General features: G+C 26.6%; 1 protein-coding gene across 1 annotated transcript; it reads right to left on the bottom strand.

Moving 5' to 3' along the window:
* Nucleotides 1–4,802: 4,802 nt before the first annotated feature.
* LOC130813322 (alpha carbonic anhydrase 1, chloroplastic-like) lies at nucleotides 4,803–8,902 on the bottom strand. The gene is made up of 6 exons (XM_057679133.1): nucleotides 8,324–8,902; nucleotides 7,514–7,716; nucleotides 7,235–7,338; nucleotides 6,602–6,704; nucleotides 5,620–5,799; nucleotides 4,803–5,145 (listed from the first exon to the last, which is right to left on the bottom strand). Exons 1-6 carry the CDS (start codon nucleotides 8,388–8,390, stop codon nucleotides 5,017–5,019), a joined length of 786 nt encoding a protein of 261 aa, XP_057535116.1. The 5' UTR covers nucleotides 8,391–8,902; the 3' UTR covers nucleotides 4,803–5,016.
* Between the last annotated feature and the right edge of the window lie 2,979 nt (nucleotides 8,903–11,881).

Below are 11,881 nucleotides of genomic sequence, written 5' to 3'. Positions count from 1 at the left end.
TAGTTATTATGTTTGTGATCATGCTCGTTCAAGTTCACCGTAAGCTGTAGCTTCCGGTTTCAGATACTATTATGTTTAAAAAGCTTGCTGCATCATTTAACCTTAACCTTAATAATAATAGTAATAATAATAATAATAATAATAAAGTTTAATTTACAGCAAAAATGCTTGTATGGATGTCATTAGAGGCTCGCCCTTTGCTGATATCGGACTCTTTTCATGGGCTCCTAGGACTTCTTTAGCAATACTGCAGTAAGAAAGATGAAGAAATACACTACCAAGTGTGAGGAGCATGGCTACAAATTTATCCCTTTTGCTTTCTCCACCTTTGGAGAGCCAGGGGAGGACGCGCTCGACTTGTAATCTAGAATTGCTTCGTTTTTTTTGGGTAATTCTAATAGCACCAAGTCTAAGACATACATTTTTCAAAGACTAGCTTTGTATCAAAAAGATATGGACGCTTAACCTATTGCTCGACTCCCCAACAACTTCTTGTAAAAGTTTATGGAATACAATAATAATAATAATAATAATAATAATAATAATAATGTTGGGCAAGAAGGTCTAAAATGTGGGGTTTGGTGCGGCTGGCACCCTAGTGGTGCGCCGCCCTGTTGTCCACCATATTGTTCCAATTATGATCCTGGTTTTGATTTAATATGTATGTTTATGATCCAACAAAAAATATAAATATATTTATTTGCAACCAATTGTTATTATTTTATATTTCCAAATTCCGATCCATATTCAACAATAAACAAATTAAATATATATGTTGTGCTAGCTGAATATCAAAATGCATGTAGGCGTAGCTAGCTATTTAAATATAAAGTTGGGATCGGAGATGTTACAACTTAATTTTAGTTCTGTTTATGATAATCCAAGTCAAGTATTCTACGTTGTACTACTGTTCAATGTGGTTAACTGGGTGTTGTATAACATTAATATACATATGTAAATACTTTATCACGCACCTTTATTTAATATATTCATTCATCTAAAATTTTATTAAAATATTAACGATTTAAAAATTCATACATTGCACAGATTTTTATCCTAATAGGCTATAATTCTTGAGAATCAAGTTTTTTTCTTAGTTAAAGAGTAACTATTATTCTCTTTGTACTTCTAATTTTATACTACTTTTATTTTAATTTGTCCAATTTTTGCACTCTTTTTATTTTTGGCAATGATCTCTTTTTTTCCCTTTAAATTTTATCCACATATTTATATCCTCTCACCACCTTAACCACTCATTTTTATCCTCCACTAGATTTTTTGTTTTCCAACCGTACCCAATTTTTTCATTTAATTTCATCCATTTTCACTAGGTGCAAAATAAAAAAATGAAGAGAGTATTTTCAAGAAAAGTTTCTAAGTTTAATATTTACCTAGTCCTTTCTTTTCTCAACATACTCTGTTATTTATAAAAAACATATTATTCTCAAATTATTTGCATCATTTTTTTTTTTATTATCAATTACATGTTTTCTTTACTTGGATTATCTTCTATCATAATTCATAACCTATCTTATAATCCAAGTTGTGACATATATATAATCAATTAACTACAAATATAATCCTATATAAATAGGTTAGCTATTTTTTTAATTTTCGGGTTAATTAATCCTTTAAAGGTAAGCGGGGAATGGGGTCGCAACATTTGGTCGTTTTTTTAAAACAAATCTCTAGGTTGTCGTAATTAATGCTTTAATTGTAAAATAGGTGAAATAATAAAATAAAAATAGAAATTAGATTGAATAATAAGACAAAAAATAAGTAATGTACTCCCTCCAATTCTTGTGCATAATTAAAAATTATGAAAAGATATAAATAATCTTACATTGAGATAAATCAAACAAAATCCTACTTAACTATGTTTTAACTTATAAATTAGTAATAAAATACAAATTAAGAGTAAGAGATGAATAATATTTAAAAAGTAAATGAGACATTAGTAGTAAATTGGAGGGAGAATAAAATAAGTGGTTAAGATAAAGATAAATGAGTATAAATTTGTGATAAAATAAAAAAAAAGAGTAAAATCATTGTCAAGAATGTAAAAACTGCAAAATAATAAGACAAATTAAAATCAAAAGTAATACCCCACAAAATTAGAGTGAAAAAGGTAATAACCTTTTAGATTCTTATTTATAAATTTGACAATATGTACGATTGTTCATGTTTTGTTAGTAACTATGTCAATGTAAAACTGTAAAAGGTAAAACCGTTGAAATGGGAGAAAATAAAATAACAGAAGCATAATATACTCTCAAAATTGAAGTGTTTTACATGCTACTCCACTGTTTTTAAAGAGACGACCTTAAAAACAAGAAACCTATATTCTTATTTAGTTTCTCTTTAATTTGTATTAATTGGGCTATTTAACCCATATATTTAATGCGTTTCTCAGAGAGACCGTCTCTCACAACAATCTGTGCACAAACATGTTGAAATTCACCCATTTTTCTTTTTATTGATCATAGTGTAGGGTGAAAGTCCGAAGGAAAACATTAGGTGAAAATCGAATCCTAAATCTTGTTTAGAGAATGTGATACTTGCTTCGACAATGCAAGACTGAATTTTCTAACCATTTTTCATTAATAATTAGTTTTATGAATGAATATTGGTAAACAAATTAAAAAATAATATATCAGATAAAAAGGCAATAAGGGAATATTATTGAATACCATTAGGAGAAGCAAAGACAGGAATGAACAAGGAGGTAGAAGCACCAAAGAAGAAAAGGAAGATTGAACATAAATCCATTATTGCTATACAATATAAATTAAATTCTTGATTGTAATTTTAAAATTAATTTTGTTATGCTTTCAGGTTTATTTCCTAATTTTCTGCCCCTCAATGTTATATATTTTTTGCTTTTAATTTAACTAGATAATAGGATTTTAACTAAACTTGGCTAATTGATTCCCTAGAAAATTTAAAAGCCAATTACATCTTTATTTATTTATAAAAAAGGAAAATGTAGGATTAATAATATATTCAACTAAAAATAAACCCAATCCTTAAACTTCGCCACCTTTTTTATTTTATCGCCACCCCCTCCAAATGAAATTACAAATTTGCCCCTGATTTTTAAAAAATTACAACTTTGTCACTCCCTACAAATTTCTTATTTATAATAATAATAATAATAATAATAATATCAATAACAACAATAATAAAAATAATTAACTTTTTTATATTCTTCAAAAAAAAAATAAATAAAATTAATAATAATAACAGTAGTAATAATAATAATAATAATAAGAACAATAATAAAATTAAAAAAATAATAATTATTCAAAAAGAAAAAAAAATAAATTTGAATCGCCCAGAACCGGGCGATTGGACCCCGGTTCAATCGCCAAAAAAGTGGCGATTGAACCGGGGTCCAATCGCCCGATTTTGGGCGATTCATTTTTTTTTTTTTGGAAAATTTATAATAATAATAATAATAATAATAATAATAATAATAATAATAATAATACAATTAAAAATAAATTAAATATAATAATTAAAGCAAAAATAAAAATTTAATAATAATAATAATAACAATCACAATAATAATATATATCAACATAATCCAATCTTCAACAATCAGTGGTGAAAAATCAAAGCAAAAAGAAAAAAAAGAAAAATGGAAGATCAAGAGAATGAAACGGTAATTTTAAAGCTTTTGATTGATTTTTTATTTTTATTTTATTAATAATAATAATAATAATAATAATAATAATTCATTTATATTTTTATTATTATTATTATTACTATTATTTACAAGAATATAAAAAAGTTAATAATATTATTATTGTTGTTATTAATATTATTATTATTATTATTATTATTATTATTATTATTATTATTATTATTATTATTATTAATATAAATTTTCCAAAAAAAAAAAAAAGTGAATCGCCCAGAACCGGGCGATTGGACCCCGGTTCTCGGCGTTTCAATTTTTTTTTTGAATAATTATTATTATTTTTAATTTTATTATTATTGTTATTATTATTATTATTATTAAAAATGTTATTATTATTAATTTTATTTATATTCTTTTTGAATAAAAAAGTTAATTATTATTATTATTGTTGTTATTGATATTATTATTATTATTATTATTATTGTTATTATTATTATTATTATTATTATTATTATTATTATTATTATTATTATTATTATAATTATTATTATAAATAAGAAATTTGTAGGGAGTGGCAAAATTGTAATTTTTTAAAAATCAGGGGCAAATTCGTAATTTCATTTGGAGGGGGGTGGCGATAAAATGAAAAGGGGTGGCAAAATTTAGTAACTCCCAAAATAAATTATGATTGATAAATTTATTATTAAACTTGTATATAACAAGACTCGCATAATAGGAGAGTTTCGCACATAGATTTGATAAAGTTTCATCCTTAAATCAATTAATAATAGAATTTTAATTATGATGAGATTAAATAGTTACACTACATGCAGAAGTTGATGGTTGAGTGCTTCTAATTTCTAAGTTATATATTATTTTGTAAAATTAGCATGTTTTTTGTTATGGATCGGGGTCTTTTACTTAATATTTTGAATGTTTTTTTTTCTTTTCCTCTCAAAAAATTCAATTTTAAGTTTTGTTGAGGTTAAGACACACCCCATTAGTATTTTCGTCGTTGGTTACATTTACAATTTAAAAAACTATTAACACTAACTAATCTTTACAATTATTCTTATTATATACTCCTTTATTTCATTCATCGAGTTTCAACTTTCTATTTATTAAAAGGTTTTTTTTTCCAAAGATTATAGGATACGTGTTAGAAAAAGATTTTTTTTTTATTAATTTACAACTATAGTAGTCCTAGCTATAATAAAATTGCATTTATGTTTGCAAATTATTATAACTTGGCCTTTTTCATTTTATACAATATGATATATTTTTTATTTTCCACCTGGTGAAATTATGGTAAACACCCATTTTCTTTTTTTTTTTTTTTTTTTGGTGCGTTTAGAAAGAAAAGGGGATACAGGCTAATTGGCAGCATATGCTTCAACTTTTCTTCCATTGAGTGGTTGGATAGGCCTTGCATTCCTCTTCCTATTTGCCTCACAAAGAGGAGCCTTTAGAGCTTCAATTTGATCCTCTGATATCGTTTTCACCTACATACCCATGCCCACAACAAATCTAAAGGTGATCAAATCTATTATATATAAGACAACTAATCATTACATTTAGTGGTGGACCTATAAAAAGATATGAAATATACAACTGCATAAAAATTGAAAAAAATTCTAATTCTCAAGAGAAAAAAAATCATTAAATAAAATAAAAGGTTCCACCAAAAGAAAGTTAAAAACAACAAATATACACGATCAATTATATTTGTTGGAAATCTATTGTAGGCTCACCATAGTTAAAATCACGATTTCGTGTCTAAATGCATTACAAGTCTTATGCTGATTTGAATATACGTGTTTAAGTATTTAATTTAGTTAATTATAATAAAATTTTAAAATTTTAAATCAGATTTAAGTATTCTACTCATATGACGTAAAGTGCACATTAAAGAGTTTGACACGGCACTTAAAATAAAGTGAATAATTGAAACAAATAAACAATACATAGATATATACCTTGCAAACAATATTCCATGTAACATTCTCATCACAAGGAGGAGTAGTAAGTGAACCAGGATATCTGTAATACTTGCGTGGCCTCCTATTTAAGAACATTGACTCAAATTTTGGAATGGCTACTTGTGTTTCATGACCTTGACAAGGCTTTTTTGCTAGTTCTTCCAACTGGGGCTTTAACTGGATATAAAAAAAGTTGTTTTAAAAACAATATTTACAATTTCATATTATTAATAACTATTAAGTGCACGTAATATAACGAGTTATTTTTCAACTATCATATTTTTCTTGGTTGATTTTGTTCATTAAATGTGTATGTTTACAATTAATGTATTTATTTTCACCTGAACTTTTTATTTTTACCTTATATATTCACGTCGGATTCTCAGCACTTGGACGTAAGTATGACACTTTAAATTTCAAACTAAAATCATTGTATTTTTTATAGTCTAGCCTAGTCTTACACTCATACACATTATATAGTTATACTAGCTAGTGTAGAAATCCGAGTAATACACGGTTTTTTTACTATCGACATATATAAACATATGATATTAAAAAATAAAGTCAGAGTTATGCAGTAGAAACACTAAATTTAATAGTTATATGTATAAATTAACTCTATAATTTTGAAAATTGACAATAATATATTATGCAGTTTATATTATATTCTCTAATTTACTCAATTTAACTATAAATAAATATTAGTCAAAGATACTTTAATGGTAGAAATAGGCAATAAATGATTTACATTTGACAAACAATCTTTAATCGTGGCACTTCAAATTTTTAAATTATAAAGTATAATATATAATACCGTCTCAAATATAATGAGTTTTCAAGTCCGGATAATAGAGTTAATAATAAACCTATGTAGTATATTTTTCGTGACATCTTTAGCATAAAATTTGTAAAAAAAAAATAAAAAAGTGGTAATTAGAGAATATTGGAATTTGAAAGCATGGTAAAAGCGTATATATACCATGGTAAGAACAGGATCAGGAGGTCCGTACTTGTAGAGGATCGCAACGACTGCCCGACTTCCATCATCAGCTACATGTACTTGGTGCAGCTCTGATGCGTATCTTGTGTCATCAAAATTACCAAAATATACTTTAATTTTGTTAGAACATGTTAAACAACCGACTTAACCAAAAGTTTAAGTTAATGAATTAATTACTAAAATCCTAAAATATATTATACACAGTAGAAGTATGGATGATGCACAAACCCTTCTCATATCTATTGCGAAACATTTACTTGAATTTGACTAGTAGTTGAGATTTGAACTCGTGACCTTTTTATCACGTTAACTCTGATACCATATCAAGAAACTAAATAACTAAAAACTTAAATTGATAATTGAAAATTTAAAACTCTACCAAATATGTTATATATACTCTAAGAAAACATTTTGAATTATTGTGACTCTTTCTATTCCTTTAAATTAGCTATATTTCAATATTGTTACTTTTAAAATTTTATATTGTATATTCGAACAATATATTAAAATCAAAATTAAATGTGGGGACATGTGTGAATAAATGAAATGAATTGAGAGAGAATAATTTTACAGATGAGATTACGAGCTACTAAAATATAGAAAAAAACTTACTGGACACCATTGAAATGGTGTTCAGAAGGAGTATGCCAATGCATCTGCTTCAAGTTGTATGTCTTGCCATCAATTATCAATTCTCCTCGTCCTTGGAATTTTATCTAAATTACACGTAGGCACACACATACACATATTTCAACATTTTTAATACCATCAAATTAAAAATTATAAAAAGTTAATATTAATAAAATATACATTGCAAAATCCCATAAATTAATTATGTTTTAATTTATAGATTATGAATAAAATAAAAACGAAAAATAATAAGAAAATAACCTCAACATCAATTCCATCGGTAGACAAAGAAGCATTGTAAATATGGTAAAATCTGGTCAAGGGTTGCAAGGATTCGGTAATGACAGCTTCATTGGTGTTAATATTCAAAGGGGATTGTCGTTTTCCTTTGGAGCAAGCTGCATATTTTGGATGTAGGCTTCCCCATTTCTCCGGGTTTAAATAATTGAATTTTGGTACTTCATCTGAATTTCATATAAACAAAATTAAAACAATCACATTTATTTAGTTTGAAAATAAGTCATTTAATTTTACTTAAATTTCAAATGAAAAATGCAGCAACAATAATAATATCAAAGCTTTAATTTCAGCCGTATATGACAATTTACAAAATACAAACATAATCTTTTTTGTTGGAGCAATAATAAGTGTTGTTTAGAATATCAAAAGTAGAAAAGAGGCAATGTTACTTTATAACTTGAAAATTAACTTCTGCTACTATCAATTGGTTTTAATAATAAATCCCATTTAAATTAATAAATAAATGAGTTACCACTTCTTAAATTACTCAAACTCATTTGTTAAAATTAAAATATATAGAATAAAGTGAATAGAAAGAACAAAGAAGTATATATTGCGAATTAACATTTCCCTCCAAACCAGATAATCCTAAATCATTTTGAAATTTTCCTTATTATTTAGCGCTGTATAACATTAAAAAACTCTCATCTTAATTAGCGCTGTGTAGCAAATTGAATGGAAAAAAGAACAAAATCAGCTAATTAGTTGTTCATTAACAAAATTTTATCGATCATATTTAATTTACTGATATATACAATGAATATAACATACCTGAAGCGAATGCATTAAAGAAGAAGAAAACAACGAAGAAGATTAGGGCTCCTACAGAAGGCATCATTGATATTGTATGTATTAACCCTATTTTGTTTATCTATTGCACCTAGCTTGCTAGCTATTAGACGATTATGTACCAAATTGTTTATTGTGGGAATTTCTAGCACTTTTTTTTTTTTTTTTATAGTTAGGTACAAGATTATAGGAATGGTGATGCTGATGGCTAAATTTGGGTAATGGTATTCCTGATGGAGAATGAAATACAAAATTCTATATTTATACTGTATTCTTATGTTCTATTAAAATTACGAACATTATATATACCTATATATAACCTTTTTTAAAAAAAAAATATTATGGTCTCAATAAAATGAAAAGAGCGTGTATATATGGAAAGTAATATCATAGGTCACTGAAAGTCCTGTCCTAGGTAATACCTAAATAGCTAGGTCAGTTCCCCTCATAACAATTACTAGTGTCCAAGGAAACACCTACTTGCTTGGTTGCATCATACTTGGATAATACTCCCTCCTATTCATCTTAAGTGTCCCATTTACTTTATGCACTTTATCCAATGCACTTATTCAATCCTTAATAAATCGAGTTATGTATAATTAAAAATTATAAAAAGTTGATATTAATAATCTTTTCGTCAAAACGAATCAAATAAGATCTCACATGACTATGTTTTAACTTATAGATTAATAATAAAATGCAATTTAAGAGTGATAAATGAACAGTGTCTCAAAAGTAAATGGGACACCTAAGTTGAATAGGAGGGAGTACATTTTAGGTAATTTAATGAGTTAACCTAATATATTAACTGTAATATATGTTATATTTTTAATTATGTATAACTAAAAATTTTATATATTAACTGTAGTATGTAAAATAAATCTAAATGATAGATGATATAATAAAATACTCTAATATATAAATAGCAGTATTTCAAAACGAACATATTATTTTCTAAGTTAGTACTACTATTTTCTAAGTTCTTATAAATTTGCTTTTAAAGCACCAGTATAAATTGCTACGTACTTGGCATGTTAGTTCTTTTAAGCATTTGTTAGTCATTAGTTATTGGTTGTTAATTAGAGAAAAATAGGTTAAAAAGCCAAACGTAAATGAAAAAGTCACTTATCAATTTTTTTAGTTTTGGCTATATTGTTACATTTTAGCTCTTCTAAAAATTATTTACCAAATAAATTTTTGGATTGTTTGAGAAATTAACAATCTAAAAGCTAAAAGCAAATAAAATTATTGTCAAAATTCCATTTGCCAAAAACACCAAATTAATCCTCTAACAATTTGCTATATTTTATACAAATTTACTGCTTTGTGTTAGTCGAAATTGTTGCATTTTTTGTAGTGCGACAAAATCAGAGTAAAATCTTAAACTCATAGTTATAACTTCAAATATTTAATATTGATTTTTAATATTAAATTAAGTAATCAACTCAACAAAAAACTTTAATCAAATATTCTTTATCACATAGTCGCACACTCAGTCACTCACACTTGTCCATAACTTGAAATTTAAAACACAACATCTGTAAATTGTAACGAAATCTCATAATCAACACAATAATCACTCCATATGCTTTTAAATGCAACATAAAAATGTTAACTTATGAGAAAAAAACATACCAATGAAATTTTATATAATATATTAATGCAGACATTGACTCGTGACTTTATATAATTTTTTATTTTGTCAGTAATAATTCTTACTGAAATTTGAACTTTGATTTATCAAATAAATAATAGTGCATGACTGATTAGCTTTATAGAATTTTTGTAGGCAAATAAAAACAAACTAATTTTGTCTATTTTCTTGATGGTTTATATATTTTGAAGGAATATCCAGATGTGATTTTCTGACAACCAAGAAATTAGCTCCTTTCTACAAAATATAAATAAATAAATCTATAAATACATTGAACACATTAAAAAATAACCAATACCTGGAATCTGGATCTAGTTTTATTGGAGGCATGGTGCCTAAAATATAATCCCTCCGAACCAATTTAGATGTCCCATTTGCTTGGGCACGGTTATTAAGGATGGTGTGGGGTCCATTAAAAAAGGTAAGTAGTGAAGAGTAGTTGGGTAAGTAAGGTATAAGGGGATATATTCGTAATTACTTGTGTGAACTAAGAATATTTAGGTAAAAAAAGATTAACAAAAATAAAAATGGGACAACTAAAAAGACTTTGCCAAATAAGAAAATGGGACAACTAAATTGGTTCGGAGGAAGTAGTATTGTTTTTGAGATATACTTCTATTACTATTTTAGAGTCAAACTCTGACCGTTAAATCTCTTTATTACTTATGAAAAAATACATACATATAGGATATTAATAAATTTATTTGTAAATGTATATTATTTAATATCTACTTTTTAAAGATTTTTATAACCCATATTTGAATTATTTGAGTTTTAGCATAGGGATCATTCAAAGAAAAAAGTAAGTGGGATTCAGGAAGAATTAAGGGAGTATTTGAGATCAAGTTTTTGATATTATTGTTGTTAATAAATTAATAATAATAATTATTTTCTATTTAAAATGGGTCAAAATAAGGCAATATGAATATACATGCATCTTTTTCTTTGTTTTTTTTTTTATTCTTGAAATCTTGATAGATGTTTTCTTACATGGAAAAAATATGGTCCAAAAATAAAGAGAAAGTAAGCAAAAAGAAAAAAAAGGAAAAAGAAAATTATGTGAGCGTGATTCAAAGTTGGGATAAGAGATACAAAAATGGCACCATGAAAGGTAGAGAATAAACTCCAAGGCACCATCTATCATTTTGTCAAAACATCACTTCATGATGTTAACTCTAGAAGGTGTGCACAATACTGAGTGCACAGAGAACCGTAAGTGGTCACAAACATACATACTACATATAAAATGGAGCGGGTCTGGAGTAGGGACCAAAGCATCAATGTAGCTACTCAACTGGTCGGATTTGAAGAGCATTAACGAGTTAGACAACAATCAAAATTTATTTGAAATGACCCGCCATTTCCATTACTCTTAAAATATTTGTATTTTTATGACGTACATTGTATATTGATCAAATATACATGATCTAGTACTTGTTTAAGAAGCCCTATAAATTTTTCGCATGGGTCCTAGACTCCTAGTTTGACTGGTATTTTCAGATATGAACCGACTTTTTAGGTTATAAGAATGTATAGGGTCCGAATTGTTCTTGACTGGTTAAATCACGAGCTTTTAATGGGTCACAAGCAAAAATTGCATCATCTTTCAGCAAGTATCAACAAAGATAATGGCGGTGCCATGCTTGAAAGAATCTCTTGTGGAACTTTGTGGTTTGTTTTTACACAGCTACAAGATAGAAAAGCAGGCTCATAATACACTCTTGTCTTGCAACCACACTAAATTCTTTCACCTAGAGATGCCGTTATGCCATGTTTCCATGGTAACGTAACTTGTGTCTATAATAATTTTATCTTGCCACCACACTTAGAACTCAAAAAAGACATCTGCTTTCGCCTCGACATGTCGTTATATGCTAAGTTTCCAC

This window comes from Amaranthus tricolor, chromosome 5 (assembly GCF_026212465.1).
Source record: "Amaranthus tricolor cultivar Red isolate AtriRed21 chromosome 5, ASM2621246v1, whole genome shotgun sequence".
Lineage (NCBI taxonomy): Eukaryota > Viridiplantae > Streptophyta > Magnoliopsida > Caryophyllales > Amaranthaceae > Amaranthus > Amaranthus tricolor.
Note: the sequence above shows the minus strand (reverse complement) of the source record. Positions and strands in the feature narration are given on the sequence as shown.

Bases quoted from the DNA above. Each gene is read 5' to 3' on its own strand.
- LOC130813322 (XM_057679133.1), bottom strand. From the start codon at position 8,390: ATGATGCCTTCTGTAGGAGCCCTAATCTTCTTCGTTGTTTTCTTCTTC. The intron at 5,800-6,601 runs GTATATATACGC...TTTTATATCCAG, and splicing joins CTGATCCTGTTCTTACCATG to TTAAAGCCCCAGTTGGAAGA. The intron at 5,146-5,619 runs GTATATATCTAT...ATGGGTATGTAG, and splicing joins CATGGAATATTGTTTGCAAG to GTGAAAACGATATCAGAGGA.